Source organism: Quercus robur, chromosome 4 (assembly GCF_932294415.1).
Source record: "Quercus robur chromosome 4, dhQueRobu3.1, whole genome shotgun sequence".
NCBI classification, from domain to species: domain Eukaryota; kingdom Viridiplantae; phylum Streptophyta; class Magnoliopsida; order Fagales; family Fagaceae; genus Quercus; species Quercus robur.
In genome coordinates, this window is record NC_065537.1 from 81,868,819 (window position 1) to 81,889,609 (window position 20,791).

The 20,791-nt window shown below is 37.9% G+C and overlaps 1 protein-coding gene across 1 annotated transcript; it reads right to left on the reverse strand.

The window, feature by feature from the left end:
- Positions 1 to 9,740: 9,740 nt before the first annotated feature.
- Positions 9,741 to 13,875, reverse strand: LOC126722753 (disease resistance protein RGA2-like). Its single transcript, XM_050425904.1, has 4 exons — positions 12,990 to 13,875; positions 11,535 to 11,934; positions 10,937 to 11,374; positions 9,741 to 10,485 (listed from the first exon to the last, which is right to left on the reverse strand). The coding sequence occupies exons 1-4, from the start codon at positions 13,873 to 13,875 to the stop codon at positions 9,741 to 9,743; spliced, it is 2,469 nt and encodes an 822-aa protein (XP_050281861.1).
- Positions 13,876 to 20,791: the final 6,916 nt, after the last annotated feature.

A 20,791-nucleotide genomic window follows, 5' to 3' on the forward strand; every position in this document is an offset into this window, starting at 1 on the left:
ATCACCAAATAATCGTATTAGGCCTACTGGGTTTTGGCCCGTTGGGTGTGGACAAGCTTGACCACATCTGGGCATGTCTAAGCATCTTTGGGTTGGATGAAATTGGTCCAACAAACCAAATGTTGACCTTCCCCTTCAAAAGCAATAGAAATTTTTAATGAGAAGTATGCCTAGGTCCATTTAGCAGACAAAACACGCATAGGCCGGCCATATTTAAAATGAGTTGTGAGTGTTTGAATTTTGAATAAAATCAAATCTCCCAAATCTCTCCTTCTGATTTAAAATACCAAGAATATTTGGAAACCGTTCTCCAAACATAAATCACTTCCTGATTTCATGTCCCCAATAAGATTTTTCCAAACTCGATTCCTTAGATTGCCAGTGGATTTTTCAAACCCACCACCGCTAGCCGCCACCTCCTTCCTTGACCTAGAAGCAGATTTTCCCAAGAAGAAAGCGCATAACTTCATTTCAAGAAAAGCCCAACCTCCCTTATCACTTTCTGGGACATGCAAACAACCTCATCTTGCCCCATTATGGTACTCTGATACTTCCACAAAATTCCACCTTTATTCAACCTACTAGAAAGTTCCAAGATTTTATGATATTCATGAAACCATTTGAAGAAATGTTGCTTGCTAAAATCCCAACGGCATAACTCTACCAGGCAAGCAATGGTCCAATCCAAACCCAATCTACCAACCTGAATAGAACCATGATGTTTGCCCTGTTTTTCAATGATGGAGTATGAATCCATACAACCACCATCAAGAGCCAAGAAAAATGCCTTTGAGTCAATACAAAAAGAAGTGAAATTCCTGTGTCCCCCCGGGCATAGAAGAAGGCTTGGCGTGTGTAGAAAGGGATTTGGAGAGGATTTTGGTGGATGCTGTATAGGATTGGGGTTCAATTATTTTAAGGGTAGGGAGGCCGGGGCTAGTGTATATTGCGGTAAATACTGACCAAACTGACTTGAATAGTAGAAAGATTGTGGGAAAGGGCAAGGAGGTGGAGGATAAAATTGTTGTGGGGTGGGGAAAAAATTTGGAGCAAAAGATAGGAAAGCCTGTGTATTTGGGCAGGGTAGTGGCGGAAAATGTGGTGGGAAAGAAAAAGGGAGCGGTGGTGATGAAGAATGTGTCGGTGCTAAATGTAGTGTTTGCTTGATGTGGACTATATTGAGGGAATGAATCAGCGTAATTTTGAAGACGTGGAGTGCACGTCATCTCAATTGCAAGCGTCCTTCTTTAGTTTTGTTTATGAGTGGTCTTTTGTATCAAGTCTTACTAATAATAACTCTATTCATTCCTTCATAGAATCAATTCATGTGTAGATATTTCTCCCATTGTAATTATTTAGGCTACTTAGTGCTTATTGTCACTAAGTAGTCTCATTTCATTAATATTATTTTTACTTATCAAAAAAAAAAATCTCAGTTTATTTTTTCTGCACATCAATTTGCCAAATTGAAAATCATTATTTCTTCCCTCCCAAAAAACAACATAATGAGATAAAAGTAAATAAAATATTATAATATATTATAGAGAATAATGGAATTACTAATTTTTATGGTTCATATGGTTACAAATTGAAACAAGTTATGGAGTAGAAAACATCAAACTAAGACTCAGGACCAAACTGTTTTACTCACAAAACAATTATAGTGAGTTAAAATAATTAGGTGCTTACCTTTGCAATATTTCAACATGAACAAAAGACTCATGCTTCACAAAAGATGTCATCAAATATCCCAATTCCCAAGGGGTGGTCTTTATCCATCACAAACTACCAGACAAAAGTTTGAGAACAAAATAAATAAATATATAAATTAAAGGTATAAAAAATAAGAATTACCATTTAAATAAATATTACACCTTCATTACCACCACCATCCCTACCAACGTGCCATCCTTACAACCCTTATCACCCCCCTTTACCTTTTTTCACACCACCACAATTTTTTTGGCCGACCTTTGGCCAAGGACCACCACCACCCCCCTTGCCCATAGCTTCCCATACTGTTATCGTTTCACATCCCTCAACCTTACAACCCAAGTCCACCGTTACTCCCACACAGCCACCTAACGTCTCACTTCCCTCAACCTTCCAACCTAAGCCCATCGTGACTCCTGTACAGGCACCTAAACCTCAACAGCCTAAGCCTAAACCACAGTCAGGGGGGGTAGAGAGGATTTCAGCTGTCTTTCGTATTGATTCAAAGGTTTTTTTTCTTTAGCTTTTCATGGTGGTAGGATAGGTTCCTATGCTATTCACGAACGACGGGGTAAGTTCCATGGCGCCATTAGGGTAGGCCGTTTGGGTTTGGATTGGATTATTGCTTGCTTGACAGACCTAGATCAGTGGAACTTTCGAAAACAACCTTTTTTCAAACGTTTATGAGAGAATTCTAAACTTTTGGAGGTTGCTAGTAGATTTAACAAGGGCGGCTTATTTGTGGAAATCTCTGAATACCACAATGGTGCAAGAAGGGGTTGCCTACGAGTTCCAGAGGGGACCAAGATAGGTGGTTGGACTTTTTTTGGAAGAAGATTAAGTGACTATTTTTTGGGGAAGAAGATTGTTGGACCGGTGGAAAGGGTGGTGGCCGGAGGTAGAGAGTTTGAAAAAGCAGTTGACATGCAAAAACCCCCAGTTTGGAAAAAATTAAATGGTCTCGATAATAAAAGGAGTAATTTACGGTTGGAGAGGCATCTTCCAAATATAACTGGTCAGCGTAATCAGTTTAAGTCTTTGGGGGGATTTGATGATGTTTCCAAAAAGACAATATCTGCTAGTGTGTCAACAGCTGGTAGGCCTGTCCGTGTAAGTCATTTAAAATGGACCCAGGCCCATTTTTGTTTAAAAATTTCCATTGACTTAGTGGGTGAGGGTAAGCAGACTGTTTCCTGGGGTAAATTACAGCCCATTGCAAGCCGACCCAGTCAAGCCCACCAAACTAATCGTGAGAATGGGTTGGGCCAGCCCTCTTTTGACATTTCAAGTCATATCCGTATAAGTGATGGGCCCAATGACTTGCAAATTTCTAAGTGGGTGACTGGGGAAGGATCGGGAACACATGAGGACGAGAAAGGGGAGATCCCAAGCTCCGGCGAGGGACTGGGTGGCTTCCATGTTGCCGATATGAAGTCCGATGAGGAACTAGCTCACATGGAAGAGTCAGGGGAGTTCCAGTGCTCCGGCGAGAGACTAAGCGACCCACTCGTGACTGATTCGAAGCTCGTCGATCGTGTTTCGGGTTTAGTTGTTCACGGCACTGTTGTGAAGGCAGACTTGAGTGTCGATAGAGCACCAGCACGCTCCCCTGTTGTCGCTAATCAAAACGTGGACCAAGGGACTGGGTTTTTGGTTGCCGATACAGGTCTTAGAGCTCGTGTGACAACCGTTGAAAATTCTGGGTGTCCAGTTCAAGTTCAGAGCCAAGTAAGGGTGGGTTCGGACTTGAATGTTCCTATTTCTGAGGTAGGTTGTGGGTTGGTTGACTCGGAGGTTTCTATACTGATTTGGGATGCTTCTTTGCCTTCAGGTAAGGGTGAGGAGGCTGTTAATCCTGAGGTCATTACACCTCAGGCTCTGTGGGACCCAAATGGTTCTCTTGATCTCGTCTCTATGGATGATGGCTCGGATGGGATTTCAGTGGAAGAGGTTTTGGAGCCTTCAGAATGGGTGAGCAGGATGATTAGAGATTTTGGTACCTATGTGGGTTTCCCAATTGATTGTTGCGAGCGACAGTGTATTGATTTTTTTCAAAAACTTGAGAGGGTTTGGGAGCAGCAAGCAACTGCTATTACTACTCGTCGGGTAAGCAATTCAAACCAAAAGGGGATGAGGGAGTTAAGAAATTTGTTTTCATCTATTAATTACGATGAGCATTCTGGTAGAAGTTCTAGAGGCAGTTTGAAATGCTCTAGTTTGGGTTTATTTGTTGGTAAATGAATTTAAAAATGCTGTCATGGAATGTGAGGGGTTTGAATAATCCTCATAAGAGAGATGTTGTGAAGAATCCTTTACGGGAATGGAAGTGTGATATCATATGTGTCAAGAATCTAAACTTGACAGCACAAATTCCAGCTTGGTTAAAAGTCTCTGGGGTAGTCCCTTTGTAGACTAGGGGGCTTTAGATGCCATACATACATCTGGGGGTGTTATTCTAATATGGGATAGACGGGTTTTTGAGAGAGTAGATTCAGTGGTTGGAAGTTTTTCAATTTCTGTTGTGTTGAAGGGTGTGTCAGATGGCTTTGAATGGATTTGTTCAGGGGTGTATGGACCGACTGATGGAAGTCTTAGGGATGCTATGTGGGCATAATTAGACTTAGTGAGATCACGGTGGACTGGGGCTTGGTGTTTGTTGGGAGATTTCAATGTTATCTGTTAGCCGGCTGAGAGACTTGGTTGTAACTCGTTCAGTCCAGCCATGTTTAAATTCTCGGATTTCATTGCTAAATATTCGCTAATTGATTTGTCTTTGGTAGGAGGTGAATATATTGGTTTCGAGACTCTGATAGTCCTTCTTTGTCCAAACTTGATAGAGTTTTGATGACAGCAGATTGGAAAGAGCATTTCTTAGATGTGACTCAAAGAACTCTCCCCAGGTTAGTGTCGGATCATTGTCCTTTGCTAGTAGAGGCTGGTGGTATGTCGAGGGGGAAGAGCCCTTTTAGATTTGAAAATATGTGGTTAAAAGTGGAGGGTTTTGTGGATATGGTTCGTCATTGGTGGAATGTTTATCATTTCATAGGACCTCCAAGTTATGTTCTAGCTTGTAAATTGAAAGCCCTTAAAAGGGATTTGAAGCATTGGAACAAGAATGTTTTTGGAGATGTAGCTTTTAGGAAAAAGAGTCTTTTGATAGAGCTCTTAGACATTGACATGAGAGAAGAGATGTAGGTGTTGACTCAAGAGGACAGGGCTAGAAGGTTGGTGGTTAAATCAGATATAGATTTTCTAGCTTCCCTGGAAGAGATTTCTTAGAGGTAGAAATCCAAGGCTCTTTTTATCAAGGAAGGTGACAACAACACATGGTTCTTTCATAGAATTGCCAATTCCCATAGGCGAACAAATCAGATTAGGGGAGTGGAGGTGGATGGCGTTCTCTTTGAGGAGGAGTCAGACGTTACAGATCAAGTGGTGGATTTTTACAAGAGATTATATCAGGAACCAGAAATTTGGAGACCTACTATTGATGGGTTAGAGTTCACTTGTCTAGACGAAACTGAGAGGTCTATGTTGGAGAGAGAGTTTGAGAAGGAGGAGATTCTTGAGGCCCTGGGCCAGATGGGTTTACTATGGCATTCTTTCAGAAATGCTGGAGTGTCTTAGAAGGGGATATATTGGCTTTCTTCAAAGATTTTCACAGTCAGTGTGTTTTTTGAGAAATCTCTTAATGCCACGTTTCTTTGTTTGATCCCCAAGAAGACTAAAGTAGTAAATATTAAAGACTTTCGCCCTACTAGTCTTGTGGGCAGCCTTTATAAACTATTGGCTAAGGTGTTGGCTCATAGGCTTCGAGGAGTTTTGGATAAACTGATATCCGACTCTCAAAACTCTTTTATGGGAGGGAGACAAATCCTTGATTTGGTTCTTGTTGCTAATGAATGCTTAGACAGCAGGTTGAAAAGTGGTATTCCTGGTGTTATAATAAAGCTAGACATTGAGAAGGCTTATGATCATGTGAACTGGAATGCACTATTTTACCTTATGGAAAGGATGGGCTTTGGGGCAAGGTGGAGTAGGTGGATCAAGGCGTGCATCTCTACAGTTAAATTCTCTGTTCTGGTTAATGGATCTCCTGCAGGTTTTTTGGTAGTTCTCGTGGTCTTTGCCAACGGGATCCTTTATCTCCACTTTTATTTCTTATGATTATGGAAGTGTTGAGTAGACTATTGAAGAGGACAGAAAATGGTGGTTTTCTTTGTGGATTTAAAGCGGGGTCCCATAGACATAGGGGTATCCATATTTCTCACCTTCTTTTTGCTGATGATACTATATTGTTTTGTGATGCTTCTAGGGACCAGTTATTATATGTGCGAATGGTGCTGATCTTCTTTGAAGCTATTACGGGCCTAAAAGTTAATGTAGGCAAGAGTGAGATTGTTCCTGTTGGTGATGTTGGGGATTTGAATGGTTTGGCTCATATCCTTTGCTGCAAGGTGGGCACTCTGCCAATGAGATATTTGGGCATGCCCCTTGGGGCACACTATAAGGATTCATCAATTTGGAATCCTATTATTGAAAAAATGGAGAAACGGTTGGCTGGATGGAAAAGGTTGTATCTGTCGAAAGGAGGTAGGCTTACTTTGTTAAACAGTACCCTATCGAGTCCTCCCACCTACTTTTTATTGTTATTTACTATCCCTCAGGCTGTGGCTGCAAGAATTGAAAGAATTCAGAGGAATTTCCTTTGGGGGGCCTCAGAGGATGTTTTTTAAATATCCTTTAGTTGCTTGGGATAAGGTATGCTTGCCAGTTGAATGTGGCGGTTTGGGAATCTGGAGAGTTGGGCTGTTTAACAAGGCTTTGCTTGGGAAGTGGTTGTGGCGGTTTGGGAAGGAAAATCATAGATTATGGCATCAGGTTATAGCAGACAAATATGGAGAGGTGAGAGGAGGTTAGTGCACTAGAGGGGTAAGAGGTGCTCGCAGGTGTGGGATGTGGAGGAGTATTAAAGAAGGAATAGAGAAGTTCTTTAGCTAGATTTTGTTTAATGTGGGGGAGGGCAGCTGTGTTAGTTTCTGGCATGACCCATGGTGTGGGCCTACTCCTTTAAAGGAACTCTTCCCTTCCATGTATGATTGCTTTGTTGCTAAAGAAGCATGGGTTTCTGACTTGGTTGTATCAAATTCAGAAGGAGGTAGGAGCTGGAATTTATTGTTTCATCATGGTCCTCAGGATTGGCAAGCAACCACTGTCTACTCATTCTTTGAGTTTATTTATTCCTTTATGCCGAGGGGTGAGGGGGATGATCAGCTGGTCTGGAGATTGACTACATCTGTTGTTTTTGATGTGCGCTCTTTTTATAAGCCACTATCTAGTCCTACCACTGATGCCTTTCCTTGGGAATGTATATGACGTACAAAGGTGCCTAAATGGGTGTCTTTCTTCTTATGGACAGCAGCTAATGATGGGATACTCACTATTGACAACCTTATTAAGAAAGGTTAGTTTTTGGTTAATAGGTGTTGCTTGTGTTGTTGTGATGGGGAATCAGTGAACCACCTTCTCTTTCACTGTAAGTTCTTTCATGCCTTGTGGTGTGAAGTTTTTGCAGTGTTTGGGATTCTATGGGTAATGCCAAGGTCAGTGAAATCTTTTTTCTTTATTTGGAGAAACTGGTTTGGAAACATCTTTCAATCATTTGGAACATGGTCCCGGCATGTTTAATGTGGTTAGTATGGCAAGAACGTAATGCCCGCATTTTTGAAGACAAGGCGAGAACTTCGGAACATCTAAAATGTTTACTTTTTCGTACTCTGTTTCTTTGGGCTCGTATTTGGGGGTGTACGAATTGTACTGCTGTAGCTAATTTTTTAGTTTCAATTTCTTTTAGCTCTTGATCTTCTTGTATTTGTTTCATTGTTCAAAGTGTTCACCGTCGTGAACATGATGTTCAATTTTTTTTAATAGAAGTCTTATTACCTATCCAAAAAAAAAATATATATGTTTGGTTTACAGAAAAAGAATTCATCATTCAACATGAGAATTCAATTCAATTTATTTCTTCTCTTTCAAATAAAAAAAAAAATATGTATAACTTTATATTTTTATTGATCCTAAATTTGTAACCAAATATGGCACATAAAGTAAAATCCACTGCTGCACTTCTACATGTCTAAACTTGTAAAATCTGAAGCGTACTTTTAATACAAACTAAACAACTTATAGACTGAACTAAAATCAGCCATTAAGTACTTAATGTTGAAGAACCCAAAAACCATATCTTGATATCTCTGTTTATTAATATTTACTGGAAGTAAAACCTGATAGATAATAGAGGGTTGAAGCAAACGATTACCTAAATATAAAACCACTTCCTAGAGGCTAGTTGTCAAAATGATCATTCACCACAATATCATCTCAATATCACCAAGTGATAGATTTCTATCTGTTCATCCAGAATCAACAACACAAACACAAAAGAAATAAGTAAAGGATTTATGCATATTTGCTCTTCTTCTACTTCTTTTTTTCTTTTATCCTTAGGTCCCCTCCTAATATGTGAGAAAATCATATCTAGAATGAAAAATTTTCTACAAGGGAAAACAGAATGAACATAAAAACAAGATAATCACCTGAGCTGTTGACTTGTTGCATAACTGCTCTGAAGAGTCTCAGGAATTTATACCTCCTTTATTTTTTTTTTGCGCTTCCAATTCATTCATCATCTAAGATCAAATATAGTGAGAAATCATAATAAACACAAAGAGATAAAAAATGAAGAGGAATAATAATAGCATTTGAGGTTAAGAAGGAGCCAATTCATAATTTTATATATATGTGTGTGTGTGTGTGAAAGACAAATAAAATTCATCCCCTCCAAACTCTTAGATAAGAGTAATTTTTGGCTGCTTTTGTAATAACTATTAGGCTTTTTTCTTTCATTTTGAAGCACATTGGTTAACTTGACCACGATAGTGTTGAATGCCACAAATCTGAAATCCCACTTAGACACTATACCAAAATATTCAATAACCTTTGATTATAGAGGACTGTAACAGAGTACTTTACCTACGTCAGGTTCCAAAAATAAAAAGCATCCAAGTGATACATCCCGTAACCAGAAACTATTTCCATACACAAATTTTCAGATAATCTACATTTGCTAGATGCTTAATCCCCATCATAACTGTTAACAGAACAGAAAGAACTTCCTTTAATAACAAAACAAACACAAAGCAGAATTTTGAAATGATATTCAAAAGTTTGATTGATGACAAATCAATAAAGCTTGACAAGAATTTCTCCTAGTTTTGGAGTTTTGATTATTAGAAAACCACAAAATATTTACTAAAGTGAGTCCAATTCAATACAATTAGATACTATGGTTAAGTATACTGATCATAAATTAAAAGAAAGATAATTTATTACTTCCCTGCATAAAAAATTTATTTATTTATTTGGAAAACAACAAAAGAAATTTAGCAAGATAATTCAAAGAAATGGCTAGATGGAGTGGTTACCAATTGAAGTATCTATCAAGCTCATCAATATGGCAGTTGCAGAAAACAAGGTAGAGGCGGTGGCAAGAGGCGTTTGCAGGTAGAGAATGATAGTGTTCTTAAACCCTTTGTTTGCATTTGTAAACTGAAAAAGAAATTTAAAAGGAAAAATGTTAAGAGAAAAAATATATGGTTTTTAAATGACCTTGGAGGACTAGGATAAGAGTACGTACCTTAGAAAGCAGAAGCATATCAGCACGTTAATCTTCAGGATATAGTCAATTGCAAAAATTAGAGATGTGAGATATCTTGGGCAAATCCTCACTGATTCTCTATTCGCATTCCTAATTCGGGACAAGTTGCAACTCAAATTCTTTAAAGACTTATATATAGCTTAACCCATCAAGTAGTGATGTGAGATTGGAGCATCTGATAATTTTGAGCCCTCTAGAAAAGCCATGGTAAAGCCTTGAATTGTCAAGTACTGTAAAGACTTGAGAAGCTAAGACAGCACATCCCATCAGGAAGAGATGTCAAATTAGGGCATCGAGCAATATGAAGATGTCAAAGTGATGTGAGCTTGCTAATCCCATCTGGCAAAGTAGTCAAATTGGGGCAGCTGCGAATTTCCAGGTTCCTTAAAGATCTAAGACAGCTAACATCAGGAAGAGATGTTAGATCGGGACATTCATTAATTCCAAGATCTTCAAGTGAGATGAGGTTGCTAATCCACATTGGAAAAGTTGTCAAATTTGGGTAACCTTGAATATTCAACGAACGTAAAGATATTGGATAACTAATCCCATCAAGTACAGAGACTAGATTAGGGCATCCAACAATTTCAAGCCGTGTAAGTGATGTGAGTTTAGTAAACCATCTGGGTAAACTAATCAAATTGGGACAATTTACAATGATGAGCTCTTTCAAAGTGGTAACATATTGAAGACCAGCTGGAAGAGACTCTAGTTTCTTAAGGCTACTGAAACTCAGAGAACAGAGGCAATAAAGGTATTGCCACTCCATGCCATCATCATCCCCGTCATTTAACAAATTAAACTCTTTGCAATCTCGAATATTCAAGTCCCTAAGAGAGGTGAGATATGGCATGGCTCGAGACAAGGAAGATAGTCTTGGGCATTCCCAAATCTGCAATGTGTTGAGAGAATTAAGATTTGATGGCAAAGACTCTATATCATCTATACAAGCTAAAGTCAGAGACTTTAATTTCGAGAGAGGAGGGGATGAGGATGAGGAGGAGGAAGAGGGAAGTGAAGAAGCCACTGCCATTGTTGATTGCAAAGGCTTGAAGCTAACATTCTAGAAATACAAATTTTCATTGAGATGCGGAAACATGGACATGGAGGTTAGATTAGGACAATTCATAATCTCTAAAGAAGAAAGACAAGGAAATGAAGGCAGTGACTGGTGATGATGAAGTTGTTGATGATCTGGCGATGATGTGGAAGTTGTTGGAAAATCCCTCCTCCACCATCCTCTCATATTACCACATTTGTAGATTGTGATTGACTTCAGCAATGGGAAGAATGGTGTTGACATTTTCAATGAAACAGGGAACTCCTCAATTATATCACAATCTGATATGTACTCCAAATTACTCAATAGAGCTCAACTTTAGATGTTTGAGAGAGGGGAGATGAGACAATGGTGGTAGATATCGGCATCTCTTACAACTAAATAAAACTAAATCAACAAGATTTGTGAGCAAAGGAAGCCAACTTGAAAATCTCATGCCCCCATACCTTCCAACTTCCAAAGCTTTGAGATTTTGGTGTGGTTGGAGGCCATCTAATGACATCTCATCATCATTATTAGTATTATCTTCTTTATTCCACAATAAGATCAATTTTTCAAGATGCTCCTTTTCCCATAAATTTGCGGCCTTGGATTCTAGGTTAGCATCTTCCAGCTGTTCCAAATGTTTGATCTCTATTCTTCCTCTCAGGTTGTTTAGGCGATTCAATTCACCTAGTCCACCAACATGCTTGGAGACCTTGCTCACAATAAAAACTGATAAAGTTTGAAGGGAAGTGATTTGTCTTAATCCACGTGGCATATAACTCAACCCATCACAATCAGTAATATCGAGATACCTCAGGTCGACCAATTCTTTAATGTCTTTGGGTAATTCTTTAAGATTTGTACACTCACGAAGTTTTAGAGTTTGCAAATTCCACAATCTAGTGATGGAATCAGGAAGAGTTTCAATATAATGATTAAAAGAAAGATCGAGGTACTTTATATGTATTAATTCCCCTATAGAATTTGGCACTTTTGTAATCCTCACCATGTAAATCTAATGCTCGTAAGCTTCTGAAACTCAAAATAAGTGTATTCAACATTGACTCCTCCAAGGCACCAGATTTTTGCTTTCCAAATGTTAGAAGAAATGTACGTAGATTGACTGCTTTAGCTAATAACCTAAACATTTTAGTAGAAGATGAGCCAATAGGAAATGAACATGATACATGATGAATTTTTTCATCAATATTTTTGCCATCAAAACTAGCAAGCCTGCACTTATCTCCTCCAATATATTTTGCAAGATCATGAATTAAACCATGCATCTTGTATTTTAGGAGTCCATGTGCATCTATTACTTCTTCAAAGAAAGACCTCCAAAGTAAATCTTTGAAGTAAATATCACCAACATTTTCTAATGGTTGATTTTCGACTGATGATTTGATAAACCCCTGTGCTATCCATAGTTGTATCACGGTATCCTTATCCATTTCATAATCTTTAAGAAACAAAGAGCAATAAGTGAAACAACTCTTTAAATGTAATGGGAGATGATCAAAACTCAACTTTAAAATAGCAAAAGTTTCATTCCCTGCAATTACATTTTCTAGTAAATTATTCTTCATGAATAACCACTCAGATTCTCTTTCCTTAAAGTATAACACATGTCCTATGGACATTATGGCAAGGGGTACCCCTAGACATAATTTTACAATCTCCAATCCAATATTCACTAGTGCAGGATTATTGGTCACTTGCCTTTTGCTAAATACCACTTTCTCAAATAAAACCCATGACTGCTTTTCAGAGAGACCTTTGAGAACATATGGTGAAACTATGGAGGGAATGGGCAGAATAGCTGTTAATAGGGATTCAAAGTAGTAAGTTAGGCAACGTTTCAGAGTTTTAAGAAAAATGGCATCTCGAGTTTTAGAAACTCAAGATCCATATTAAAACCCGAGTTTTATAAACTCACTTTGCGAGTGTTTGGCTGGATGATTTGCACTGAAAATGCCACATAGATCTCGAGTCTTTAAGACTCGAGTTCCATGCTCCCCTATAGTGGCATTTTTAGGTTCTATAGTGACGTTTCAAAACCCTATAGTGGCGTTTTCTTGCAAAAATTTTCTGTAAGTGCCCCATGGGAGCCCTATAGTGGTGTTTTTAAGCCTTATAGTGACGTTTTAAAGCCCTATAACGGCTTTTTCCTGCAAAATGAGAGCCCAATAGTGGCATTTTTAAGCCCTATAGTGACGTTTTAAAGCCCTATAGCAACGTTTTTATGCAATTTATAGAAATCGAGTCTTTAAAACTCGATTTCCACTTGGATTTTTTTCCACATCAGACCATCCGCTTACAAATCGAGACTTAAAAACTCGAGTTTTATCTTGGAACTCGAGTTTTAGACACTCGAGATGTTAGTTTTCAGTATTATTTTGAAACGTGACAACTAACTAAATTTTATGATATATATTGTTATTTGGAAAGGGTGTTCTGAAACTGTTTGTGTAATCTTTGCAACCAATCTACTACGAGTGGTTATTATAATCTTACTTCCCTTTGAACCACCCATTAAAATATCTCTCAAGTTAAGCCATTTTTCACGATCTTCATTCCATACATCATCCAATACAAGTAAGTATCTTTTTCCATCAATTTTTTTGCGAAGTAGAATTAGCAATTCATCCATTTCAAGGTTTCCAGGTGCATTACTAGAAGCAAATACTATCAGCTTTTCAATAATCATTTTCAACTTGAAAACATCAGACACGCATACCCACATTTTTAACTCAAAACATCTTTTGACTTCCTCATCATCATACACATATTGAGCAAGTGTAGTCTTCCCTAACCCACCTATCCCCAAAATGGGAATGACAGAAACATTCTCTTCTACGTTAGAGTCCAATAATAGTGCTATGATAACCTTTTTGTCCTCTTCTCTCTCAATAACGACTTCTTCACGTACAAATGAGTGAGTTGAAGCCCTCTTTCTACTCACAACATCTGTGTCTACATGGTATTCTTTCAACTGAAAAGTATACCTATCCTTTGTTATAGCATTTAGTTTTTGACTCATCGCCTTCATTTTTCGACTCATCTTACTAGGGTTTGAACTTGAAAAGAAAGTGCGTACCTCTTTTGTGATTATATTCCCACTCACCGCTCCTCGCCGCAAAGCTTTGGTGGAGAACTCACTCAATAAGTCATCTGCTTCATAAATTGCGTCCTTTAACTTTTCGAGCCAGTGCCTGACTTGATGGTTATGATACTGCTGCTCTGCTGCATCTAGTAGTACAGCTGCGATTGCGGAAACAATGTTTTTGATTTCTTCAAGTTCATCTCTGACACCCCAGATGGATCCAATCTCTTGGAAAAGCTGGGAGCCCAAATCTTCCATCATCTTCTGCGTAACGCTAAAGGGTAATTCGCCGTCCATTTCTTCTTAGTTGGCAAAGGGAACGCTAGATAGGAAAGCCAGACGGAGGATTTCAAGTGCTTCGATTTTGATGAAGGCTGTGAATGAGTGGAAGACCGAGTTTGAACGTAGAAGAGTGTTAACATCTGGCTTTCCTTTATATTTTCGTAGAAAAATAATTCTCGGAAAGAAACAAGAAGCACCATGTGAGTGTGGAACCCCTTCTGCACCGAAAGAAAACCGCGTGGACCGAAGCGTTTCCCGTGCATTATTGAAGGTTTTTTCTTGGCAAAAATGCAAAATTGATCTCTAACTTTTAGTTTTTGTCATTTCAATAGTCTAGCTTTTAATTTTGTCATTTTAGTTTTCTAAATTTTAATTTTTGTCAATGTAGTATTCTGTTAGGTCTCAGTTATGGTTGCCGTTAAGTTTGGCCCTTTTTTTTTTGAAAATAATTTTTGTAATTGAAAGAAAATAAAAAAATCTGAAAAAAAAAAAAAAGAAAGAAAGAAAGGAAACATGGAAGGTCCCCCTTCAGTCTTCATCCTCAGCCAAATAAACATTCATTTTTCTCAAGATCATCAAATCCGATAGTCATCCTCAGCGGAAGGCTCCACGTCAGCGTTCTGGAGCCTTCCGCTCTCGATCACGCTTGTCGGACTCTCAATCAGATCTGGCACCGCCACCACGTCAGCTCAGGGGATCTGATCGTGATCGCTTCCTTCGTTCATTCCTCCTCCAACTCCTCCGATTCTCAACCTTCAAAATGCGGCGTCGAGAGAAAAAAACAACGCGACAGTGGTGAAGTCGTTGGAGGTGGCGGAGGAGCGGAGCAAAGCGTGGATAAGGAGGCTGAGTTGCTTGTTGAGCTCGCGATTGATGACGTGGAGGTGGCTGTTCTCCTGCTGATAAGAATCACAGAGAAAATGATTTCCATTTTATTATTTACAGCTTTTGTTATACAAAATTGAAAAAAAAAAAAAAAAACAACAACAAAATAATAAGATTTCTTTGAAATCGAAACTTCAGATATAGATCAAAGTGACGAAAACGATGAGGAAAAAGAGATTAAACTTGAATCTTATAGGAAAAAAGCTTACCTGATAGAAGCAACGAAGAAGAATAGAGACTTTTTCTACTGGTCATAAAGAGAGAGCTCCATGTTTGGTGGTTGTCTGCTTTAAAGCATAATGCATATATGCTGGTGGATTTGAGAGAGAGAGAGAGACTGATCTTGAGAAAGAGATCAATATTTTTCCGTTTTCCAATTTTGATGGACTTATTTAAAAAATAACTATAAAACCTATACTATATTATAAGTTAGGCAACGTTTCAAACTTATTTCACATCTAACAATTCGAGTCCAGTAGACTCGATTTACCCAAAAATCTGATCTGGATAAAGTAGGAAACCGAGTTTATTGAACTCGGTTTCTGTACATAGAAATCGAGTTTAATGAACTCGGTTTCCATGTATAGAAATCGAGTTCAATGAACTCAGTTTCTATGTCCCATCTCCTCTGACGTTCACGTGTAGTCTGAGCTGGAAATCGAGCCTACTGGACTCGATTTCTATAAATGGTCCCCAGCACTCCACGTGTTGCCGTGGGTCCCAGCTGGGACCTATTTTCCCTCTTTGTCCGTCTCACTACACTCTCAGACTCATACACCTCTCGGTTCTTCACTCCACTTTCTCAGCAAGCTCACTCACACTCATCTCACACAAGTTCACAACATCTCAGGTATACAATTATGATTATTTGCTAGTTTTTTTATTTAAGAAAAATTGACAACATATTAGGAAAAGTTATGTTTTTTTTTTTTTTTTTTGTTAGTGTAAATGTTGTGATTAATCTATTTGTTGTAGTGATTAATCTATTTGGTAGTATATTGTGATTAGTTTTATTTTTTTTTGAGAGGGTGATTAGTTTATTTGTTAGTATATTTGTTCTAGTGATTAATTTATTTGTTAGTATATTGTGATTAGTTTTTTTTTTTTTTTTTTTTTTATAGAGGGTGATTAGTTTATTTGGTAGTATATTGTGATTATTTTTTTTTTTTGAGAGGGTGATTAGTTTATTTGTTGTAGTGATTAATTTATTTGTTAGTATATTGTGATTATTATTTTTTTTTTTTGAGAGGGTGATTAGTTCATTTGTTGTAGTGATTAATTTATTTGTTAGTATAGTTATTAATTTATTTGTTAGATATTGTGATTAGTTTATTTGTTAGTGTATTGTGATTAATGTATTTGTTAGTGATTAATTTATTTGTTAGTATATTGTGATTAGTTTACTTGTTAATATATTGTGATTATTTGCTAGTTTTTTTTTTTTTGGAAATTAATATTATGATTAATTATAAAAAGTGTAATCATGTTCATAGTATGACTCATGTTATGTCCAAAAAACTAGTCATATCTTGAAATTGGTTTTGTTCAGTCCTTTTATTTTGATAGCTTGCATTTAATCATGACAAGTGAAGCTATTTGAGCTTTGACATTAGTGCTCAATTGAATGATGAACTTGATTACTTACCGCTAAACTAATGTCTAAATATTTGGACACATTTATATAAGATCATGAATCTACTTAAGAAAAATATATATAATGGATATTGTGAGGCCCTTGTGGATATGATGGGAACATTAAGTGCTAAATATTGTGATCAATTGTTAGGAATATTTAGTAATTTTAGGTCTTTATCATGGATATGAAATGGATTATGAGTTTGATACCTAAGATATTTGTAGTCTTGTTACCATAAATTATTTCAAGATATATTTATTTAAGATTTGTAACAGAGATTTCAAGGTTGGTATATAATATTTTTGTTCATGAGAACTTATTTGAATGGGTTTTGAAAGTCATGCTCCTAGAATGATTTGGAATTTTAAAAGAATATGAAATTGGTAATGACTATTTTTGTATGTGACCTAAGGTGAGTGTATGCAAATTTGGTTGAGATTAGTATTGTTGGCATTTCATACGCAAAGTTTTGTGATTGATGTTGATTGAGCGGTATAAATTTGTCACTAACACTATTGCACTTGATGATCTATAGGTTGATAATGATCCATATAAATATATACTATGGTGGATCCCTTAGCAATGCCAACCCTTAGATTGTTGGCATTTCATACGCAAAGTTTTGTGATTGATGTTGATTGAGCGGTATAAATTTGTCATTAACACTATTGCACTTGATGATCTATAGGTTGATAATGATCCATATAAATATATACAATGGTGGATCCCTTAGCAATGCCAACCCTTATGACGGATTAATGTTTCAAGGTCCGGGTATCTAGTGCTACTATATGATGATATGCCATAAGCTAAAGACCCTGAATGATTTGAAAGTAAAAATTATGGAAGAGTTACAAGTGAACCCTGCTTTGCATGACATACATATTACTTTCCGTTCTCCACATGAAGTTCTCAATCAAAGCATTAATTACAGATATATGAACATGTGAAATTCATGTTTAGTAAGATGGAAAAATGGGAAAAGGTAGCAGATTTTGAGTTGTACGTCAGTTTGCAATCGCGTGCGGAAGTCGGCGTAGAGGAAATTGTACAAACAACTACATCTCTATAGTTTGCAGTCCTAGATGATCGTTGCACCACATTGGGAGGCTATACACCCTCTTTTCAAGAGACACCAACAACAATTGAGAGCAAACTTGGAAATAGATATGAAGATCAATTTTGTACACATCGAGGCGAATCCTCTACAGTTCCAGTAGTTGATGATGAAGACGAAGACTGTATTAGGGAAGATCTTGACGATAGAGATGAGAATGAAGAGAGGATTGAGAGAGACGACTTTGACAGGGGTGTTGATGACCATGAAATTACTCCCATTCCTCATGTTAATGATATGGCTGAACGTGATGAAGATGATGCGGACGCTACTGTTAGAGTTCAACATGTTACAAATGCGACCCCCGTTTATGAACCTCCTGCCTTATCATTTTATGAAAATACTTGGGAAAATATGGTTGATCCTGAAGTTGCTCAACAAGCATTTGGTTCTTCTTGGAATGTAGACATGAATTTTGCGAAAGGGTTGATTTTTGCGAATAAAGAGGCAGTGAAATGTGCACTAACAATTTACGCCACAAAGCATAATAGAAACATTAAGACTAGTAGGTCAACTAGAAGTAGATTGTCTGTGAAATGTGTCGATGAGTCATGTATGTGGTACGTTGGGGCAGTTGCAAAGCCTGAACATGGACTATGGATGGTCACATCTTATAGGGGTCCTCACAATTGTATACCCCTTGCCACGGCCCTTGATGGTAGAATCATGGATTGTAATTTTCTTGCAGCAGAATTTGTTCCATTGTTGCAAGAAAACACACGGCAACAATTTATCACCTCAAAGATTTCATTAAAGGGAAGTATTATGGGCATAAGCTTTCTTACTATAAGATATGGGATGCGAAACAACGAGCTATTGCAAAGATATTTGGGGATTGGGAAGAGTCTTACCAAAAGTTGAGAAAGTTATTGTTGATCAAGAAACTGGCACCCGGTACTGGTGGCACACCTACCCAGGGATGAGTTAAGTGATACAATATTGCGCTATGTATTTTAGGCTTTCACTCCATGCATTGAAGGATTCAGACATTATAAGCCAGTGATCAGTATTGATGGGACTCATTTGTATGGTAAATATCGAGGGGTGTTGTTGATTGCAATGGCCACCGATGCTAACAACAAGGTTTTGCCTCTCGCTTTTGCCATTATGGACAAAGAGTCAAGGCCTAGTTGGAGGTGGTTTTTAGAACGCCTCAGGATCTCACTGGAAGATGTGATAGCAGATAAGGACATTTGCATAATTTCTGACTGACATAAGGGTATTCAAAACGCAATTGCAAACTGGCCTAGAGATGATAATGGATGACTACGAGTAGTTCACAGATATTTCCTTCGACATGTTGCTAGCAACTTTAACACGCATTTTCAAGACGCCACTTTAAAGTCATTGGCCTTGAAAGTGGGTATGCTACTCAGGAAGCTAAGTTTGAGTTGTACATGCAACCTATCAAGGAAGTCGAGATTGAGGCCTTTAGGAAGAAACGGAAAACAGAGCGGCAGGAAAGTGAACCCGACTCATCCATCATGCCATACACATATCTAATGAAAGAGGATCTAAACATGTGGACCCAACTACATGATGGTGGATACCGTTATGGGGCTATGACAACCAATGTCTCGAAGTACTTCAATGGAGTACTAAAAGGTGCCTGTGGCCTACCCATTGCTGCAATGGTTGAATTCACTCATTGCAAACTTGTTGCGTATTTCCATGATCGACACAAAGAAATTACTCATGATCTCTCACAGGGCAAGGTATGGAGTAAATATGCCTTAAAAATCTATGGACAAAACCTACAAAAATCTCTTGGCCACCATATAAAGGTGCCAGTGGCCTACCCATTGCTGCAATGGTTGAATTCACTCATTGCAAACTTGTTACGTATTTCCATGATCAACACAAAGAAATTATTCATGATCTCTCACAGGGCAAGGTATGGTGTAAATATGCCTTAAAAATCTATGGACAAAACCTACAAAAATCTCTTGGCCACCATATAAATGCGTTTAATTATATGAATGGTATATATCAAGTAATTACTGCATACAACATCCATAGCTCTGGAGGGGGACACCATAGTCATGAAGTAAACCTAATGGACAGAACATGTCGTTGTGGAAAGTGGCAAAATCGAAAGATCCCTTGTTCACATGCAATTAAAGCTCTTTAGCACTTGGGGCAAGATGCGACTACATATATTGACCCATGTTATAGTTTGAACAACACCATTCGTACCTACTCAAATGCATTTGTGGTGCCAAAGTCAGAGTCATTGTGGAGGGCTATGGACGGTCCAAAGTGGGTGCCTGACCCAAACCTGTTGCGGGGCAAAGGTCAACCTGTGGCGTCTAGGATACGGAATGAGATGGATGGGGTCCAGCGAGAACCAGGAAGTCGGAGGCTAGATTCTGACTTGAGGGAGATTCAACAAAAGCAAAGTTGTGGACTGTGTCATCAACATGGGCATAACCGTAGAAGATGTTCACTTTCTCGTGGGGATTCGACAAGCAGTAATGATCCAAACTAGGTAAGTGATGCTTTTATATAAAATGCCACGATTGTATCAATTAGCCAAGTTGCGTAGATTAGTACGTATGTTTTGGCTTTTGGTATCTTGCGACAATATTTGAATTTTTGTCAGGCATGCAGATACTTGAATTTGGAATGGCATTGTAGATGAAAATTGGGGTTCTCTTTATTGTGTATTTGAACTTACTACTGGGTTGTATCGGCATTGACCGTTATTTTTTTTATCACTGAATGAACTTGTAATCGAAGTATTCTATATCCAATGTACCTGTTTCTAGATTGTGATATTATGAATGTTCAATTAGTTGTTAATTATTTCCATTCTAGCTAGAGACTACATAGATGGCAATCCCAAAGAAATGGACATGTACTTTAACACAAGTAGCTTAAGCTTGAAGGTGCCAAAGGGTTCAAAAGAAGTGTTGGTAAAAAACCTTTACTTATCTTGTGATCCTTACATGCGAGGCATTAAGGCCAAAATCCCAGATTACCTTTTTTATTCCTTTGCGCCCTATTCAGTAAGCTCATGCTCATAGCTCACTAACTCACTGTCTTTCTCTTGCATATATGTTGTATAACTCTCTTGCTTGACATGGCAATGGATACACCTTTAAATTTGCTTTTTTTTAATCTAGACTTTGAAATAAAGAGAATTGTTATCATAGTTTATACTTTCACAAATGAATCTATTTTTTTGGTGAAACATGTAGCCAATAGTTGGGTATGGAGTGGCTAAAGTTTTGGAATCTAGGCACCCGAACTTCAAGAAAGGAGTTTTCGTTTGGGGGGTAACCAAATGGGAA

Excerpts from the sequence above, each read along its gene's own strand:
- LOC126722753 (XM_050425904.1), bottom strand. The coding sequence starts at position 13,875 with ATGGACGGCGAATTACCCTTTAGCGTTACGCAGAAGATGATGGAAGAT. Across the intron at positions 11,935-12,989 it reads AATGGGTGGTTCAAAGGGAA|ATTATGAAATGGATAAGGAT; the intron begins GTAAGATTATAA and ends TGTTTCTTAAAG. Across the intron at positions 10,486-10,936 it reads AAAGCTTTGGAAGTTGGAAG|CTTCAAGCCTTTGCAATCAA; the intron begins GTATGGGGGCAT and ends CTAGAATGTTAG.